This window comes from Mustela putorius, unplaced genomic scaffold, assembly GCF_011764305.1.
Source record: "Mustela putorius furo isolate JIRA1106 unplaced genomic scaffold, ASM1176430v1.1 tig00003859_pilon_pilon_pilon, whole genome shotgun sequence".
In the NCBI taxonomy this organism is placed as follows: Eukaryota; Metazoa; Chordata; class Mammalia; order Carnivora; family Mustelidae; genus Mustela; species Mustela putorius.
The window spans coordinates 14,132,914-14,154,504 of NW_025422011.1; the positions used below are offsets into that span (position 1 = coordinate 14,132,914).

Consider the following 21,591-nt stretch of genomic DNA (forward strand, 5'->3'; position numbering starts at 1 on the left):
CTGTCATCTTTCAAATGAGGTTTCTTTTAATGACCCTTACCTTTTAATTACTTGTTTCTAATTGAATCTATTTCTTGGAGCAGAAAGTTCTTTATAAATTATTGGCTTGCATGATAAATTACTGTCGATAACACAATGCAAGATTAAAAAAATGTATTTTTTCTAGCTTTGCAGAAAGCAGAAAAAGTAGAAAAACAGAACTGGTTAAAAAAGGACAAAATTTTGGCTGATCTAGACACCATGAAACACAAAATGAGACTGTTAAAAGGTCAGTATGAACTAAATCAAGTATCACCATGTTTAATTCTAAATGTAACCCCAATTTGCTGGAAGTTTTTTCCTACTATTAGATACCAGATGTTTAACTGAGTACTATAAATATTGTGTCACAAAAGTCACTTGAGCAAGTCTAAAACCTAATATATCTTTTGGTACTGATTTTATATTTGTAACTTTTATATTAAAATGAATACCACATGAATTATATGTAAATTTTTAAAATTAGGAGAGTATCTGGGTCATCTAACCCCTATGTTAGGATTGAAATAGTCGCTGAAGTAACATTTTGTGGGCTTTGGAATTAGTCCTTAAACAAAACTTTTGGTCTATTTCTTAGGTATTGCTGGGAAAGAAGTTTGGGGGTTGTTTATTGTTTGCCTGTTTAGTTGTTTGGTTTTTTTTTTTTTTCCTAAGATTTATTTATTTATTTGAGAGAGAGGGCATGTGCACAGGGGAGGGCCAGAGGAGGAGGGAGAGAGTCTTTTTGTTGCTGTTGTTTAGTTGAGAGAGAGAGAGAAAGAGAAAGATGGAGAGAGAGAGAGAGAAAGCAAGCAAAAAGGGAGAGGGAGAAGCAGACTCCCTGCTGCTCCATCTTAGGACCCTGGGATCATAACCTAAGCCAAAGGCAGAGGCTTAACTGACTGAGCCATTCAGGCACCCCTGTCTATTTTATAATCTGAGTGAGGAGGTACTGAATTTTTCAAAGGTCAATATCAGCAGGGCTTCTTCAAGTTAGGCAGCACAAGATATGCTATTCACAGTCAAAGTGATCAACTGGCAGTATTTGTTCTCCTCTTTCATTCTCTCTGTCGTAGAATCTTAGGTTCTAGACGTTATACTATGCCAAACACTTGAGATTCCAGATGGTTCTTTGGGGAGAAAAAGTGTATTATAGACTTTAGTCTAGAAAGGAATACATTTCAGGCTCTGTCATTGCCCTGACAGGATTTCAACTCCTAAGTAGGCACACTGTCTGTTGTCAAAAGCATGTGAATTTTACTTCAATAAGCAACACAACTAATTTTAAGTGCCCTAAATGGAAATCTGGGTTGAAATGACTATTGTTCAGTTCTTTCCAAAAGAATTATTGGGTCTACATGAAAAACATCTACCATGACTGGTAATCTCTGCTATTCTAAATACTACACATTTTCACCAAAATGTTCCTTGGGCATGTCCAAAACTAAAGTTTTCACCACTCCAGTATCTCCTTCATTTCTTCTAGCCATGGGCCCTACCACCATCCACCCATGTGTCCCATCTTAGAAACCTGGGAGTTAACCCTGGCATCTCCCTCTCTCTCACTTTCTTGAAGCAAACAACAGTAAGTCTTGTTGCTTCCAACCTCTCTTCTCAAATGAATCTGGTCTCCATCCTCAACTGTGTTATCTAAATTCTAGCTATTGTCATCTATTCCTTGGATTACTATAACAGCTTTGTGACTTGATTCCCTGCTTCCAGTCTTGATAGTAGTTTCTAGTCTATGCATAATGGGGACATTCTGAAGCTGGAGTGATCAGGCAAAAATACAAAGCTGTCATGGTACTCCAGGCATAAAACTTTTCAAAGTTTCCTATTATTTTTCAGACAAAGATGAAACTCTTCAACGTGTTCTTCCATGATACGGTCCTGTGTAAGCTGCTCTCTTTCCTTGTTCTCGCCACTCCACCATTTGGACTACTTTTCAGTCCTGGAGACGTATCAGGAGCTTTCTTAACTCTGAGAATTTGGCACAATTTAGTTTCCTCTGCCTCAACTTTTCTCTCCCTTGTCCTTTTGGATTGCTTCTACTGATTAAATGGTTTTCAGCTTACTTGTTATTTCTTCCTAAACTTTCCCTTTTCCATGTTAGGAATAATGCAGTTTATCACAACTTGAGCTTCCCCTCTGATAATCATTATTACATTACTATAATTACCTGGTCATGTGACTATCTTCCCTATGTTACATTATAAATTCTACTACCTAATTTGTGCTGTGAATACTTGTAGAAGGACTGAATTGAAGAATGAACAGAATTTCAACCATTCATTCCACTGAGTTTTCTAAGGTCTATTTCTGTATCAAATTAAATCAATAAAAACCAACATACTGAAAATAACACCAGGCAGAGTTGCCTTTACTATATTCTGATTTTATATTATGTCTTCAGCTTTTATTATAATTAAGTATTAAAAAGGCATTTATTTAAAAAATCATTTAAAGTTCAGTTGGTATCATCTGCAGTATCACTGTTGATAGATGTCAGATGGTGTCCATTATGGAGCAATCCATTAATGAAATTTCTCTTAGAATTTAGTGCTAAGATAAATCTTGTCTCTACTGACAAACTGTTATATTTTCTGCTATTAAATGTAAATTCAATACATGCATATAAAATACCTACTCTGAGGAAGAACTTTTCTAGTTGTCGGGATTATGAAGACAAATAAGAACAAGTCAAAGTCCAGTTAACTGTAGTCCCTGTTGGATGATGAGTTTCTTGGGGATTGGATGGAAGAGCAGCTAAGTAGATTATTTTCCATTATTATAGCCATTGGTGAATGCCAACAAGTATTGATTAAGCATATATAAAGTACTGTGCTAAGCTGATTTTACATTTCATTTGTAAGTGTGGTCATTGCTAATATTAATCACAATACTAGTAATGACTTTGTAAGGTTTTATGATGAAGTAAGAAATGTCAAGTATTTACTGCATGTGCAGCACATAATAAATACTCAATAAATATTAGAATAAGGGTTACTAAAAAGGCAGCCCATTTTCTGACTTGGGGGTCTTAAAAAGTGATCAGTGAAATGAAGAAATGGCAGATTATGCCAAAGTATCGCATTTGTTAAGTATAAAGGTGATGCTGGGGCATTTTATTTAGTGTGAGAGCTAAAGGGATTTGCCGACTAAAACCTCAGGTGAGGTGGACTTACCCTCCCAAGCACAGATAATGCTGAACCAGGGTGGGCCTCTGATCAAGGGAGAGGGGGTAGGGGAGCTGTCTGGGTGAGATTTACAATTTGAAAGCATAGCAAAGCACTCACGTTCTCTAGTTTTCCTCATTAATTATTAGCTATTATTGTTACTTTCCCCGGAACTCATATGAACTAAAATAAGATATATGGAGAATGTAATAGGAAAATAAAATAATTTAATCAATACATTTTTCTTGGTTTCAATTGGTATTCTTACCTACATAAATAGTAGTTTGTTATGAACATCTTTCCCTGAACCAAAACCTTTTGTGATGAATTTATGTCTCTTTATGAAAATTATAGTGCAAATGCATTCATTTTTTTTTAAGACCATTAGAAGAAAGTTGACAAAAAACAAATAAAGCATAATGGTTTTTGCTCTTTTCCTACATTCAAATCTTGGCTTTTAAGAGCGTAAATGATAAACTATTGCTGAGCTCTCTTTGGTTGAGCAAAGTTTTAGTGTTCAAAAGGCACTATAAATAAAATATTTATGTGTCATAAATTAGTGTCGTCTACTCTTTATGAATAGAGTAAGCTAAAAACTGTATTTGCGTAAATTTGTGTTATGTATTTTTCTTGTACCACTGTGGCCTTCTCCAATGCTCATAACCTAATGGCATTTCCACTGTAACTCATTGGCTGACTGATTCAATTATGTTTTCTCCACATCCATAAATTGCATAGAATGCTTATTAGGTACGTAGAATTCTGATTTCCCTGAAAAGTCATTGCTGCCATTTATTTTTATTGCTTGATCTATTTCCACAAACTTGAGCTTACAAGAGTGCAGTTGCTTTATTCTCCGCAAATACTAAATTGTTTTCAGAGTTCTGTTTGTAGTCATGGTCTGAAAATCTGCATATTAAGACTCCCTTGGCAACAAAATTAGGGCTCAATTTGATGTTAGTATTTCCATTATTTTATCCACCTCAGCATTACTTTCTCAAAGAAGCCTTCCCTGGCACTAGACTAGGGTGGTGGCCCCTGTGAGATGCTTTTAGAGATCCTGTTCGCTGGAGGAGCACAACTGCAATCGATTATTGGTGCAATCATTTCCTTGACCTCTGCCTTCCCCAAAAAACTTGAGACAAGGACTAAATCTTGAACATGTTTGGATTGGCCTCATCTAGCCCAATCCCTGATTGACAGCTGGTGTGCAGCCTAAGTTTCTAGAAGCAACATGCGAAAGAAAGCATTGTCGTTACTTAAGAAGTTTAGGAATCAGTATGAGACTCAGTGTGAGTTTATTTTCAACACGGAGAAAGAAAACAATTTTGTAAGTATGATTTTTCAATCTCTTACAATTTTAAGTGGACTAGCTGGAAGAAAGCATACATTGAAATCAACACACTTATTAAATAATGCCTATTATTCTTTGGAGTACAGTATTCTGATAAATATTTTCTCTTACCACAGCTTTTTAACAACCTAAAGGGCACAGCAGAGGTGTCAGAAACTAATCGTGCTTGCGGGTATTATTAGATGGAAAAAAAAGCCTCCTGTCTCTTGGGTTAATATTATTTTAGAAGTACTTAATCCCCAGGCTGCTAAGCTAATTGTTGGGGAAAGGCTTATTATTAGCGAAGAGAACAAAACATATGTTCCATGACTGGAAGAGATGATGGACTATATAGGTCATGGATTCTATTTGACTAAATTACCACTGAACCATATCGTGCAGGAAAGGCCGGGGCCACTGTGGAAGTCAGCATGGTATCTTTCTTTTCCATCTGTACAGTGAATATGCATATCCTGGCTATTTGAAGCCTCAAGCTCCCATATGAAGAGGCATTGTTAGATATTATTACCTTAGGCATCTTTGCTTTTATGATATATTTAGTATTTTAGTCTATGCTCCCAAGTGGAATGATTTATGCATAGAACGCCAAACCAATTTATTTGGAATCTGAAAACGCATCTTCAGAAACAACATTACCAGGGACTTCTTTCCCCAGGGCGGCGAGCAGCAGCATGTCAGCCAGCCGCCATGGTTCCCAACAAAAACCCCATGCAGCCGGTGGTGGTGGAGGGAGGCTGGACTGAGCAGACTCAAGAGGAAATTAAACTCATGGAACTCATAAGACATACAGAGGTACGTTCTTCAGGACTCCAGACATTAAAGACTTTGCCTCTTTAATAAGGTTTTAAAAGTATAATATTGAATTTTAAAATTAGGCTCTTAATATAACCCCAGCATCTGGTCAGTTATGACCACATAAGCATATGCCAAGCATTGAGTTGGCATTTGGAGAGTAGTTATCTGAAAGAGAGCTAGCTCGTATGAAAGTCTGTTTTGTTTGAATGGAGACCAAAAATTATGACCTTAGCAAAGAAGAGAAAAAGGCCCAGTGGATATGTACAAAGGTAATTATAATAAGTGTAGTCAAGTTGAGCCTTATGGCTTCATTGCTCATCACTCCTAAGGGTATGTCTCAATATGTAGAAAGAGCAAGGAGCAAAATACTAATTGCAATGGAGACATTCAGGAGTGAGAAATTCAAAAAGCAGTTTCAGTCCAATTGGTTAATCAGTCAGGATTGTCAGACATAAAAAAGTCGAGAAGAGAAAGGTCAGCTGTTGAGAGAGGACTGGGGATAGAGACCTGGGAAAACTTTTTGCTTTGTGAAGTTTTTCATCAAAATGATATGTTCTTATTTAATAGAGTTTCTCAAATCGTGGAATGTGTTCAATCTAAATCTTAGGTGTGTGCCCACGTCAAGGTTACTAGAAAAAAAGAAATTGACATTGCTAGAAATATGACTTCTTGCCAAGCTGAGAAGGATAAATCACTGACCAGGGAATGAATGCAAAGCATTGAACTAGGACATGCTTGAAGTAGGATGAAAAGCTGCCTGGCAGGGATCTGGCAAAGTATAAGGCTGGCTGCTGTATTTTAAAAGACAGAGAGTGAAGACTCAACAGTCATGCACATTCCCTTAAGCATTTCTTGGTTAAAGAAAATGATGTTGTGATTTTAATCAAAAACTCATTTGTTAGATGCAGAGAAATCGCTCAGTAGGAGAAACACCACACAGAAATCCAAAAACACATCTCCATTCATTCTCCAAATTATAAATGAAAGTTAAGTGTTTCGCCAAAATAAGTATCTTATTGTTACTCCAAGGGTTATTATTATTATCACCACAGGAAGGTGATAATAATAATAACCCTTGAAGTAACAATAAGGTACTTATTGGTTATGTGGGTTCGTGTCCCACCAGAGTGATAATAATAAGCAAGAGGAATTCACAGAAGAGTCCATGACAGGAGAGGGTAATACACTTCCTAAATTTTTTAAAATATTATTTGCAATCATAAGTGTTTCTGTTTTCATCACATTCGTCATACACACACTAGCCAGGCAGTTCTCTAACCCTGGTATTCGCTGGGCTTTTCTTATCAGGCGCACCTTTCTGCAGTTCAAGTACCACAAGCCAAGACAAACGCTCCAGTTGAAACTACACGTATTGCACTTGGACAGAGCAGCCTGTATCAGCAACCGAATGCAAAACGCGTGTGGATTTATCTAAATGGAGGCAGACCTGACGATGGCACTTACGCCTGGGGCAAAACTATTTCAGAGGTAAATTTGGTGTGAATGGAGATTGCTTCTTGCACTTGGATTCAAATCCCAGCTCAGCATTTCTAGACTGTCAGGTTCAGCAAATTATTTTTCCTCTCTAAACCTCATTTTCTCATCTGTAAAATGGGAGTAGGACTCTCCTGACAGGGTGGATATAATGATTAAATGAGCTTAATGCTGTCTGACATGCGTGTAAATCAGAATACGACACCTGGCTAGGAGCACCAGTGATCATTAAAACCACTGTAGCCAAAGAGGAAAAATCTAAACTTTAAAAAAGTAAATAGTTTTCCTGTTGTGTTTAAAACCCGATTCATGAAAGCGTGATTTATTTCCCCATCAGGAACTATTCACTAGATATGTTTTCTGTAGGGAAAACAACAGTATTCTTAGAGAAAACCTAATCATGTTCTTACTGCCCAGAGTCCTGGAACTGTGACAAAGTTTCCCCTTTTCCAAAGTTAAAACACTGACTAAGGAAATGACGAGTAGCAGTTCATTAATTTTTGTAATATCAAGGATGTAGTTGGAGTGCCTGGGTCATTCAGACAGTTAAGCCTCTGACTCTTGATTTCTGCTCAGGTCATGATCTCGGGGTCGTGAGATGGAGTTTCATGTCTGCTTGTCGCTCTCCTTCTGCTCCTCCCTCCATTTGTACCCCCTCTTTTCTCTCTTTCTCTTTCTCTTTCTCAAATAAATAAATAAGGATATAGTCCTAAAATTTGACATTTTGCCTTAGTCTTCACACAAAAACTTCAGGCAACTAATGAATGGATTTTGGTAGACTTTTTAAAAGTCTTGTGGTGATATCTCCAATAATTGGCTTTTTTAAATATTGTGAAATGTTTTCATATAATTGTTCTGGGTCAAGAGGAAGTCATATAAAAGTCAGATGTTGGTTGGAGGGAAGGACAAGACAGGGCATTTGACTGGTCTGGAGGAGTTCATGGAAGCTCATAAGGGCAAATCGAGTAGGAGGTGCACCTCAGAAGAGTACTAGAACTTTGTCCTGGGGATTTTTAATGAGTTTATACAAAGAAATATTTGGTAAGAATATTTTTCACAAGGTATTTATAACACAGATATATTAGAAATAATTTAAACAGGCATCACTGAGGATTTGGTAATTTATAGTACATAGGATAGAGCATTATGACTCAATTAAAATCAACTTTGAAAAGAATAATGACAATTGTCGATGTTCCAGACTAAGTGAAAGAAGCATAACATAAAGCATGTGCATACACTTAGAACAAAAGACAAAACATTTTATTTTTTGCGAGTATTTATCAGATGGTCTGATTGCTGGTGAGCTAATAAAGGTGGTGTTTCTTTCTGGTATATTTTTCTCTGTGTCTATATCTTGTAATGATGAATTCAGATTGTAAGAAAAATGTGTGAGCTAAGGAATCTGACATTCCTCTCAGAGAAGTACTAGCAGCACGTGATCAAGGTCAAATTAGCAGTGCAGGCAGGAAGTTCAGTAGGAGTTCAGACAAGGGGAACACTGGCCACCTGGGGTGAAGGAGAAAGGCTCCACAGAGGAATCAATCAGAACCTCTGATGAAACTTGAGAAATGGGTAAGACTCAATATCTTAATGCTTCAGAAAAAGCATTAATAAGGATGAGGGCACTGAACACAAAGGTATGGTTGTTAGGATTCATAAATCATATGACATGGATAGTGCTTGGACCCAGAAACAGGGAGAGAGACATACTTCTGGAGAGATAGTTTAGAAGCGTATGAGGGACCCTGCAGGCTATCTATATGAGTTTACTTGGGCTGCTGTAACAAAATATCATAGGTTGCGTGGCTTAAACAACAGAAATTTACTTCTCACAGTCCTAGAGGCTGGAATTCCAAGATTGAGGTGCCAGCAAGGTTGGTTTCTGAAAAGGACTCTCCGGCCACACACTTTGTGTCCTCACCTAGCCTTTCCTCCTGGCATACGTGGAGAGGGAGATCTCTAGTGCCTCATCCTCTTCTAATAAGGTCGCAGTCCTGTCATATTAGTGCCCAACGCTTATGACCTCATTTAATCTCGATTACCTCCTTAAAGGATCTTTCTCCAAATACAAGCACATCAGGGGGTTAGGGCTTCAGCCTGTGAGTTTTGGGGAGGATACAGTTCAGTCCACTACACTATCCCAGATTAAAAAGTGTTTGAGCCACTAGCTTTCTCTGAGTAAGGTAATGGCAGAGGACAAGCAATGTGTTATGGAGCTTGATGTGGTCTCAGTATGTAGAAAGATACTTAGGAAATGTCTAGAAAGCTGCTGTGTATTGTTTGTTTCTTTGCTTTATTTAAAAAAAAAAAAAAAGTTCTTTCTATATCTATCCTTTTCTTTCCCACGCTATCTGTTTTTGTATTTGGAGACTTGCATGAGATCTTTTGTGATCAGTTAGAAATGTTTCCATCCAAGCTATCCGGCTATAAAGAATACATCTGGAGAGGGCACTGTGTGTGGAACAAATAGACAACAAGGAGAGTTGGACTCAGATTTCACTGGGGAGTCTGGCTAACACCACCAGCTCCAAAGAAACTCCATTTCAATGGTTGGTATTTTTTACAGCAAGACGAGGAACAGAACACATTTCAATGTGCTTCACTCGACTTTCTGTAATAAAACCCCCAGATGGTATTTGAATCCCCTCTAATGCAGACTTTCTCTCTGCTTCTTTCACTGCGGTGGCTATTCTGGATGATTTAACCACATTCTTCCTACCCACTCTTTGAACATTGCTAGAGCAACTCTCCTCTCCAACAGGCTCGGGCTCATCCGTCATCAGTGCACTAAGGCGGCTCCCTCTCCAGGGTTAGTGGCTCGTTCCTCAGAGCCGGCATCTTTCTCTGATTTATGGTTGCCCAACCCCTCTTCTACGGTCCTGAAGCATTTGTCTTCTACCATCCCTGCAACATCTCTTTGATTCTACAGAATCTCAAAACCAGTGTTTTCTCTCTCAGTTGCACACAGCTCTCCATGCATAAGCAGAACCTGAAAGCATGGGAAACGGGTCCTTGTGATTTGTTGAGGCAAGTACTTCAGGCCGGCAGGGAGTCTGCAGTAGTCCTATGATGCCCATGTGGTCTATTCTGAGGAGACCAGTCGCTGAAAACTAAATCCCCAAAATAGATTGTGAGTGAGAACTATGCACAGATGCTCCTTATCATGAGCTTTTGTTATTGCAAAATTATAAACATACATTTAGATGACCCACTGTAGAGATGATACCTGGTAAGTTTAGGTACATGTGAAAAACTAGGAATTAAGAACGTCATTGAAGATCATAAACTGACTAGATATTGTTCAGCCTTTCTGTACTGAAAATGCCTTATTTCAGATTTATTTTTAAAAGAATTTTGTGAACTCATTAACTTTGTCTCATGTAAATAGATCTTTGTGAAAATCAAGTGAAATAGCCATATATTTAATTCATATTTTGCATTTAGTACATGTTTTTTAATTAAATAACATTCATTTTCTAATTATAAGTAGCACATACAATCTTAATAAATAAAATAGTGACATTTTAGTGGTAGAGTTGGGAAAAACTTAAGAATTACCTTTATGTAGGATCTTTTCAAGCTGCGGGAGTTTTTCCCAGAGACTTGTCCATACATATTTTAGGACAGTTCCCCATTGCTCCCACCCCAGATAGAAACCCAGTTGTTAACTTGTTGGTTGCCTTAAAACATAAAGGTGAACGAACGGCCATGGACTGAATTGTGCCCCCCCATTCCCAAATTTTTATGCTGAAGCCGAACCCCCAGTGTGACTGTACTTAGAGATATGGCTTTTAGGAGGATTTAAGGTTAAATGACATTAAATAAGTGTGGAGTCCTAACCTGATAGGATTTGTGGCCTTTGTAAGAAGTGGAAATGAGAGCCCTCTCCTCCCCATGTGAGGGCACAAAAAAGAACCAGAAATTGAACCAGCCACCACCTTATTCTTGGATTTCCCAGCTTCCAGAACTGCTAGAAATGAATTTTTGTTGTTCAGGCTGCCCAGTCTATGATACTTATTTTGGCAGCTTGAGCAGACTAAGCCAGTCTATGAAAGGTGTGACTATTGTTATGGAAAATTTAGAGGAATCAAAAGAAAAACCATGAGACTCAATTGTCATCGCTATGAATTTTTTGATTATGAATAACATTTGTTTTATGTTCAAATTATATAAAAACATGTAATCACTGAATTAAAATTAGAAAAAGAAAATGCACCAAGAGGGAAATGAAAATTCTGTCACCCACAAATCACCAGTTATAATTTTAGTGGCTGTATTTCTGAGGTTGCTATATAGTTATAAATTTTTTTGCCATTGTGATCATAACAGATCACATGGTATATATAATTTTGCAACCAGCATTTTTCACCTCACAAACTATTGCAACTTTTCCCCCATAAATTTAACATTCTCTAACAAAAGAATTATTTTTAATGGCATGGTAATCTTCTATCAAATGGACACATTATTATTTATTCATTCAGTTTTCTATTGTTTCCATTTTGGTTCTTTCTAATGTTTTGCTGTCATAAAGCATATTCCAAAGGATATATATAAAATTATATGATATGGGGCACCTGGGTGGCTCAGTGGGTTAAGCCTCTGCCTTCGGCTCAGGTCATGATCTCAGGGTCCTGGGATCGGAGCCCCGCATCGGGCTCTCTGCTTAGCGGGGAGCCTGCTTCCCCCTCTCTCTCTGCCTGCCTCTCTGCCTACTTGTGATCTCTGTCTGTCAAATAAATAAGTAAAATCTTTTAAAAAAATTATCTGATATATAACCTAATATATAATCTAATATATAATATAATTATTCATATATATATATTTAATTTTCTGATTATTTCCCCAAATAAATTCTTAGAAGGATTGTTAGGTCAAATTATGTAAACACTTTGATAGCTGTTGCCAATAGTGAATGAGAGTTTCTGCCTACCTGTTGTATACATGAGGTGTTAACAATGTTAAATGTAGTCATTTAGAAAAATGTATTTGCAGGTTTGACAGGAGGGAATATTATATCCATGCATTAGTTTACATGTCTTTAATTGCTTTTATAAGTGATTTCGATTTGATTTGACTTGACCTGATTTATCATTTATTAGTTATCTGTTAAATAAATTTGTTATTTAACAATTTTCCTGTTCCTGTTCCTGTTATGTTCCTGTTAAATCCTTTGCTTTTTGCTATTGGACATAGTTTTCACACTGATACGAATTTTCTTTTTTTAAAGCAATAAGCCTATTATGGGTAATTTTATTAAGTTTATTGTAACAAATCTGCAATTTTGTTTATGGGTTTTTTAATGCATAGAAGTTAATATATTTTAAAAGTTTGTTCTTTGTTTTTAAGTGTTCTGATAGTCTTACTATCCTGAGGTCATATGAAGAGTCATCAGATTTTCTTCAGATTTTTTATAATTTTACCTTTTTCGTTTACTTTTTAAACTGTGTGAAACTCTCTTCTAGTGTAAAATTTGACTGAAGCTACTTCTCTGCTTTATTTGTTGGCTTAAAATTATTATCTCAGCCCTACTTACTGACTAATCCCAGCTTAATTGGACTACAAACGTTATAATATGCTAAATTCTTAATTAGCTTCTGCTCCTAAACAATCTAATGTATCTAATACTTCTTGAATTATTATAGCTTTATGTTTTTGCTATCTGATAGAAATTGCCTATTGTACTTTGTTTTCAGATTTTACTTAAATATCCTTACAATGTTGATGCTTATAGATGAATTTTGGAATTACATTTCAACACCTAAAAATCATCCTGCAGGTGTTTTGACTGTAATTGTATTAGGCTATTAATTTCCTAAAAATCAACACCTTTCATGATATTCAATCCTTGCAGCCACACTGAATTCTGTGGCATTGTTTGTTATGTGTTTGTGTGTCTATATATATGTATATATACATATATATGGCTTTTTTTGTCCTTCTGTAAACTTTTGTAATTTTTTAAAAAAGATTTATTTTTTTATTTTAGAGGGAGAGAAAGAGAGAGGGAGTGCATGGGGGTGAGTAGGGCAGGGGCAGAGGGAGAGGGAGAGGGAGAGAGAGAAAATCTCAAGCAGACTCCACGCTGAGTGGGGGAGTTCCACGTGGGGCTTAATCTCAGGATCCTGAGATCATGACCCGAGCTGAAATCAAGAGTCAGAGCCTTAACCAACTGAGCCACCCAGGAGCCCTGCATCACACATTTTAAATAAGTTGTCATTCCTAATTTGTTTTATTGTTAGAATGGATTTTCAACTCTATTTTCTAAACGCCTATTTTTGTGAACAAAAAAACTATCGATGTTTTATCATTTATTTTATGCTTGGCCATTTTATTAAGCATTTTTCTCTCATTATTAATATCTAACTTGATTCACATAAATTTTCTAAGAATAAAATCACATGATCTTGTTTATTCCTACAGATGAACTATTTCTCTTATTCTGATTTTAGGTTTTATTACATTGGTTAGAATCATAAAAATAAATGTTCTTAACAAAGAAAAACCAAAAAAACAGCATCTTTTGACCTCATGGATAACTAGAAAGTTGGAATGTTTTGGTTTTCTCTTCCTTGCCCATGTCCCTTTGATGTTTTCCATTTTTACTTCATTTTTTTCTCTGTGAAGACTTTAAAATTGTTAATTCATTTATTTTCTGACCACTTTTTTATAGCAGTTATAGCTCATGCTCTAGTGGTCTCACTGCTTACTATTAGTCATTTCATATTATGACTTTCCCATAGTAAAGGAATTTCATTCATTCCTTAAAAATATGAAATGTATGTAGGTGATATGTTTTGTGAGCTTTTGTATACATGAGGATATCTTTTGTTGCCTGAAACAAAAAGTAAAACTTCAGCTGGATACAGAATTCTTACATTAAAAACTTTCCTCCTAAAAACTTCGTATTTTATTCCATTTTCTTTGGCATTCATTTTTGCAGAATAAAGGTCTAAATATAACTGAATTTTACCCCCATGTCTGAAATTCAGACTTTTCAACTCAATTATATTTAAGTGTTAGTCATTTTTTTATTAACTTTGCCTTGTCCTAAGTTAACCCATTTGATCTGAAGATATGGGTCTTTGTTGGGACAGAAAAATTTCCTTCAATTTTTTTTGATAGTTGCTCAAGTTTAATTTATTCTGAATTCCTCTCCAGTAACACCAATAATGTATAGGTTTAATATCTGATGTCTTGACATTCCAGATGTTTAACCTTTCTCTCATAAAATTTATGTCTTATGCTTTTTTATATCCTTTGAGATTTTCTCCACTTAGTCCTCCCTAATACTGATTTGATTTTCTACAATATTCAGTCTGCTCGTTTTCTGCTTTTAAGAGAGATTTTAATTCTACTATTGAGTCTTTTATTTCCTTACCTTCTCTCCTCTTTTCATTTAGGTCTCTCTTCATCCCAGTTGGAAACCCTGTTCCTTCTCTTACTAGCTGTGTGACCTGGGTTAAGAAATTTAATCTCTGTTCTCCAATTTCATCATCAATAAAATGGAGATCATAAGTTTTTCCAGAGAATGAAATCAGATTGTCCTTGGAAACTTTCAGAAAAGTTTCTGTCCCATAGAAATGTGTCAATAGGGGCTCCTGGGTGGCTCAGTGGGTTAAAGCTTCTGCCTTCTGCTCGGGTCATGATCCCAGGGTCCTGGGATAGAGCTCCGCAGCAGGGAGCAGGGAGCCTGCTTCCTCCTCTCTCTCTCTCTGCCTGCCTCTCTGCCTACTTGTAATCTCTTCCTGTCAAATAAATAAAAAATTTTAAAAATCTTAAAAAAAAAGAAATGTGTCAATAAATGTTAACTGCTGTTATTATTACCATCATCATCATCAATATCATCATGTCTGCCCATGCCTCAGTGATACTTCTTTCCTTTAAACTGCTGTCATCTCATTGTGCGCATGCGCATGTCTGTGTTTACAGAAATCATATTTTATTGGATTTCGGGAAAACCCAATACAGATATTCTCTAAAATGTATTTCTACTGTAAATATTTTACTGACTCTTCACCTTGAATACAGTGTAAAACATACAGCTTTTTATGTTGTAGAATACTTTCACAAGCCTCATATTGTTGCTGCTGTTGATTTTTTATTTATACCTCCTTATACAAGGAGAGGTTTTCTGACAGAAAACAGACAGGATAGATCAGTTCTCTTTATTTGCCCTAAATTTTGACTGGGGAGCTGTCAGGATCCTCTACTGGATCTTCAGACCCCTCGCTGGTTCACATGCACAGTATGGAATCAGACCGCTGCTGACCGGCCGTTACCTAGCAGGATGGCTAGGGCTGCATCTGAGACCACTCTCCCACTGTTCTCTGACGATCTGCAAAAGGGAATGTATTCTTGGGTAATTTCAATTCTACTCAATTCAGTTCACTCATCCCTTGCCCAGAGGAGTGGGTGGAATCTGCACTCTCTGATTACATTGTCTCATCGCTTGTCTTGTCTTGCTTCACATTACTGATTCATTTTCCATATGCAAGGTGTCATTATGTGCCCAGTTCTGCCCCCTGCCAGGCCTCATTGTCCGTGAGTCATAGCCTTTAAGTAGATCTATCTTTGTGGTTCCTGTGGAAGGGGTTCCTGCATTTTGGAGGAACAGGCGTTTGGCATATATGGGAGGAAAAAGTCATACAGGCAAGTGTGTAGAAATCTCTAATTTTCCTCCTCCTGGCTTTTATTATTCCATGAAAGTCTTATTCACACGTTCATGGAACTGCCTTTAGGGGTCTGACAACATATTGACTTATCTTTCTAGTACTGTTGACACTGTAAGGACCTATTTAGCCAGAGATGATTAGCCAGAGATGATTTAACCTTCCATCAAGGTTAAACAATAACCCTGTTGTTTAACCCTTAAACTGTCCCTGCTCCCCTTCCCCCAGGGAACTTACTTAAAAACAAGTCCCATAACCAGCCCCAGGTAACAGCCCAAATACAAGGGTGGGTCAGGCCAGGTGGAGACAACCGATCAGTGGGGGGTTGCATACTGTCTCCCTAGTTACCAAGAAGTATGGGCCCCGCCCTTTGGGCACCCTTTGGGCACCAATTCTAACCAAGGTGATAGGCTAGGTCAAATGTCTACTATAGGGTAAATTGTAATTCAATTGGTCACTTATGTGTGACCTAAAATAACTGTGGAGTTTCCGGTGTGTTACCATCTCATTGGCCACCTGTGCGTGGCCAGGCCTAACCACACGGCCTTTGTTCTTAAAAGCTAGTCTGTGAAACAGAGAAAGGTCGCCGTCTCTTGTAAGAGGTGTGGTCCCAAACTGTTCCGTCTGATTCTTGATGCTTGGCACGGAATAAAGCTTTGCTTGACCTTCACTTTATATCAGTCTCACTCCTTTAATCACGGACCCATTATTGGGGGACCTAACAACACTTTGTATCTCTCTCTATATATATGAATATTTCAAGGAAAACTGAGAAAAACTGAGTAAGGCTCTTATAGATAGTTTTTAAATTTTCCAAATTAAAAAGGGGGGAAAAAGACTTGCTAATCATAGAATCAAAGAGGTCTTAGATCAAAACTTCGATTTTATAGTTGAAGGGACTCTTCTTATAGAGAAGTTGCCTGACTAGTCTGAGGTCATGCAGAAGCCAGAGGCCTAGGCCACCCCATCTCTGGGTCAGTGCTTTTGTCCTTCAGGTTCCTTGCTTTTTGAAACAAACAAACAAAAAAAATTACTTTCTGCTATTCTGACAAGTCTAGATTCTCGAGTCTCAAGATTTTCTCTAGATTCTCAATTCTCTTTCATATTTAGACATTTTTTAAATAGCAAGATGCCTTCTTCCACATGGAAATAGAACTACAAGGAAAAATCCACAAAGAGCACTGAAATTCTTCATTTTTTTTTTTAAGATTTTATTTATTTATTTGACAGAGAGAGATCACAAGTAGTCAGAGAGGCAGGCAGATAGAGAGAGGAGGAAGCAGGCTCTCCGCTGAGCAGAGAGCCCGATGCGGGACTCGATCCCAGGACCCCGAGACCATGACCCGAGCCAAAGGCAGCGGCCTAACCCACCGAGCCACCCAGGCGCCCGAAATTCTTCATTTTTAAAGCACTTTGGGGAAATTTCATATGCTCTTCTTCCAGTTCCTTCTATACCTCTTTCTAAAAATTACAAGTAAAATAAATATTCAACCTGGGATAATATTTCCCTTAAAGGAGTTAATTCTTTAAGTCTTAATTATTGTTGTGACATTTCACATTCCAAAACGTCAGTCCCTTTGTGTTTCAGCTGTTGAGTGACTGCTCTTCTCGTCTTAAAATGGTCCGCCCAGCCACAAGACTGTACACACCTGATGGAGAACCAATTCACTCATGGGACGACATAGAGCGAGACATGGTCATCTGCGTTTCCACAGGACATGGCTTTATAACCCAAAAAGGTATGGGAGACAGTCTCTTCTCCACTGAGTTTTTGAAGAATTAAAATCGTCTTCTCTTTAAAGAGCTTGCTTTCTGAATTTTATATCTCATTGTGATGCTTTTTAATAATTACCTTCTTCCACACTTTTCTACTTGATGTTACTAAAGTTAAATTTATATACTTTTGTGCTGGAAACTCACTGTTGACATTGTTTGCACTCAAGAATTCAAAGTTCTGTTAGCCTTGAGCCTTATCTAACGGGCTTATTTTCAGAAATTCTAAATGGCCCCATTTGAATGTGTTCCCTTAGCATAAACCCTGAGGAAAGGAGGCTCCGTTGACTTCCTACTTTCAAGTTATTTAAAACTTAATGGTTTATTAATTGCAACTATACAGTTTGCAGATATTTTTTAAAGATTTTTATTTATTTATTTATTTATTTATTTATTTGTGCATGAGCAGGGGGAGGAGGGGCAGACAGAGAGGGACAAGCAGAGTCTAAGCTGAGCAGGGATCCCAAAGGGGGGCTTGATTCCAGGACTCTGAAATCATGACTTTAGCCAAAGTCAGATGCTTAACAGACCGAGCCACCCAGCTGTCCCTGCAGATTTCTTTTTTTAATAATAATAATGTATATGCTCATTTTAGAAGTAATAGAAATGCAAAGGAACATATATTTGTTATTAAACCAACTTTTGTCCTTTATCCTGTTTGCCTGAGGTATTTAAAGCCCCTTTCTGGGGGTAGGTATACATTAATGAATACGTAATTTTTAGGAATTCTGAAGAACATGGTATCACTTTAAAAGAAATCAAAAGATTAGGAAGTGAATCACCTGGGATCCCTAAAAGAACAAATACTAGATTATTTCTTCTTAAAAGTCACCATAAAATTGTTATTACTGTGTTATATGTAAGGTACAGAAACCTTTAAAACAGCTGCAATCATATCTTTACATCTAGCGCAGAACAAAAGTATAGGAATAAAGACTGAAATGTAGGAAGACAAGGACTTACTGGGATGTCTAGCCCTGCTGTCAGGGATGCCACAACTATTCTTCCAGTGCCATCCTACATAAAGGAAGAGGCTCTAATCTTTGTATTCTTTCTAGGCTGTTGTCCTCACCACTCACCATTACCCACCTCCCCAGCTCTTGGTGACCCTCATTATACATAGAGGAACACACCGATTTGGGGGTTCTTATCATTAGCAAGTATTAGTTGACAGTCTTCTGTGTTCCCAAACTATGTAGTCTTATAAAAGAAATATAAGCCAAGGTTCCTTCCCCAAAAGAGTTTTCAGTCTAATTAGGAATATGAACACACTTGAAATATTGCAGTACAATTGAATAGTAAACAAACAAGTGGTGCAGTAGGAAGAACTTTCCCATTTTCTTCATTGTTTATGCTTAATTTTTTATACTCTTGGGATGGTCTTCTGTTGCCTGGCCCCTTCCCTCCTGGCCTCATTGTGTTCTTTGGGCCTTTCTGATAAATAAAGCTAACTATGCCTCAGACAACTGGCCAAAAGGATATCCAAAACACAGAGAGAAATGTAGGCCCCCTTGCCAGAAGCAAGCTTGTTACCAAGAAAAACTGAAGGAGAGAGAGAAAACAAGAAATGCCAATGTTACTTTCCCTACCATTTTCTTCCACGTTAGCTTTGTGGTCAAAGGACAAGGCTGTGTAGACAAACGTTTATTTTTACATCTTCAGTTCTGTGACCACATGGATTACTATGATGTGAAAGTCGATTCTTTTCCTTAGAAAGTAGGTTCCCGTGTTACCTTCCTGGTGAAAAGGTTAGCGGTTTTCCCTAGTTGTCTTAAGTTCTTTTCCATGGGTGATATGTATTCTAGGAAATCTGACGGATAGAAAAGTTTAAGCTGTTCTTTAGAAATTTGCTTCACAGGGCGCCTGGGTGGCTCAGTTGGTTAAAGCCTCTGCCTTTGGCTCAGGTCATGAGCCTGGGGTCCTGGGATCGAGCCCCACATCGGGCTCTCTGCTTGGTGGGGAGCCTGCTTCCTCCTCTCTCTCTGCCTGCCTCTCTGCCTACTCTCTCTCTGTCAAGTAAATAAAATCTTTTTTAAAAAAGGAGGAAAAAAAAAGAAATTTATTTCACTATATGAGTTGCCATTTACTGTTTCTCCTGGAATAATTAAGTTAGAAATAATTATTAAGTAGAAATCTAAATATTCAGGATGTTTTAAAGAAAGACGAGAGAAAGGCTACTAGCACACACTTACACACACATGTATTTATGTGTTTATTTACAAATTAATCATTCCACTCAAAATTTTGCTGTGACCTACTGGCTTAACTATGTGGTAGAAAATAAGGCAGCCTGGCCTGGGAGTTTCAATACTAACCACTCTATAACTTATTTTATATACTATAGTGTAAAAACATTTAGCATGTGAAAGTCAGTCATCAAAGGATCACACTGGGTTTTTGAAAAATGGATTTGTTTTGGAAAAACAAATCAGATACTGTTAGAATGATTTCTTTCTCAGAAACCCCCAACAAAATTAAAAGAGTGCTTTACGCCATTCGTCATCGAATTAAAACACTGTTCACACTACTGTGTTTACCGTCTTTTCACTGGGTTCAACTTCTAGACCACTTCCAGGTTAGCCTCCAATTCAGGCTTTGTACAAAGCCTGGAAGGAAGCCCTCTCCAGAAATGCCATTCTGTAGAAATCCGAAGAATGTTAACACGTATCTGATGTGATAAGCAAGTCAAGTGTGTAATGAGAGAGTCCAGGGGTGGGAGTCAAGGATTTCTGAGGGATCTTTGAGTTTTCATCATGTTGGACTTTTAATTACTTTCTATAAATACATGACATGTCTCTCAAAATAATCTTTTTAACAGAGTTAAAGCAACTGATGGAGGTCAGGGCAAATTATGCCAGAATCCGAAGGCAGCAGGGCCCCGAAGCCACAAACATCGCGATGTCACAACCTCACAAGCTGCAACTCCCGGTACGTCTACACAGATAATATCTATGAGAGCCATCGCATTTCGTGCTGTATTTTGCTGGGGTAAACTATGTGTATACAGTCACATGCTTGCTATGGTATGACAATTATTCATCCTTTCTAACTTCGTATAGCATCTTTTAAAAAAAGTTATTACCCTCCACATTTTATACAGAATGGCATTTGATGCCTCAAATATGTTCTTGGAGAGGCAATAAAACTAGATAAAATAATGTCAATAAAATAACTATCTTAGATCTATTTTCTTCCAGATAAAACCAGGAAACTACTATTATTATTAAAAAAATAATGTAGCAGAGGCAAGTAATATTTTGTATATATATATTTACACACACACACACACACACACACAAACATGTATAATTTATATTTGCTTGTTATAAATACATTGTATGTATTTATATATGTAATTTAGTGGAGGCAAGTAGTGTGTGTGTGTGTGTGTGTGTGTGTGTGTGTAATTCAATAATAAAATAGACTGTTTGACCACCTAACACTAAATTTGACCTAAACTGACATTTTCCTAGTTTGGCCACCATATTTTCTAAACCTTCATGTTAAAATCCTTTATTTACTGAATAAAAATGAAATACCTCAAGAATCAATCTTTCCTCCTCCAATTTCCCTTCCGTTTGGCCTATAGTAGCAATGCAGGACTCTACAGAACATGTTTCCAAAAGCAAAGCTGGGTAATTCCAGACTAAACTCAGCAAGCAAGAGTCATAGACTGTGTCCTCAACACAGAATTTAGAGAAAGGATCTATGCACTGTTAAAAAGAAAAGTCACGTAAGGAGTCAAGGGAACTCCTTAGCAATCTTAGAAAGGAACACTATAGGAAAAGAAGAGAAAAACCCATCTGTTGTTGTTTTTTAAATTTTTTAAAATTAACATATAAGGTATTATTAAACTCATGGGTACAGGTCTGTGAATCATCAGGTTTACACACTTCACAGCACTTACCATAGCACATACCCTCCCAACGTCCATAAGCCCCCCACCCTCTCCCTACCCACCTCCCCCCAGAACCTGTCTGTTAATTTCTCCCTGCAATGGAGAAAGAATCTGGTGGTGGTGGTGGTGGTGGTGGTGTTTTAAATAGCAGTGACAAAGCAGAGTTTGGTTTCTGATCCTGGTCGAAAATTTCCAGAGAACTGTTCTCTCTCTTCCTCTGAAAGGCACTCACAGCTCTGTCTGAATATAAATTGCAACCTGGCTAGGTGTGTACAGAATGGCTCAGCTGACTCACTCCTCAATCCACCACTTTCATGGGATGCAGTAGATCATGTCTACTAAGGGGGGCTCTTGGTAATCGCTGCAAAAGGCCTAGTATTTACTCCCAGTCTGCAAATCAGTAGGGCT

At 37.5% G+C, this 21,591-nt stretch overlaps 1 protein-coding gene across 12 annotated transcripts in view; it reads left to right on the forward strand.

The window, feature by feature from the left end:
- The window catches only part of DCDC1 (doublecortin domain containing 1), a 437,850-nt gene that overhangs the window by 404,510 nt on the left and 11,749 nt on the right, over positions 1–21,591 (forward strand). For 11 of the 12 annotated variants that reach the window (XM_045066083.1, XM_045066081.1, XM_045066085.1 and 8 more), the window contains 5 exons: positions 167–268; positions 5,204–5,340; positions 6,652–6,831; positions 17,101–17,251; positions 20,104–20,213. In XM_045066083.1, coding sequence (XP_044922018.1) covers positions 167–268; positions 5,204–5,340; positions 6,652–6,831; positions 17,101–17,251; positions 20,104–20,213 — 680 coding nt within the window. Of the gene's footprint in view, positions 1–166; positions 269–1,866; positions 2,353–5,203; positions 5,341–6,651; positions 6,832–17,100; positions 17,252–20,103; positions 20,214–21,591 lie in introns of those variants that run through there. The other variant, XM_045066093.1, reaches the window with a different exon arrangement.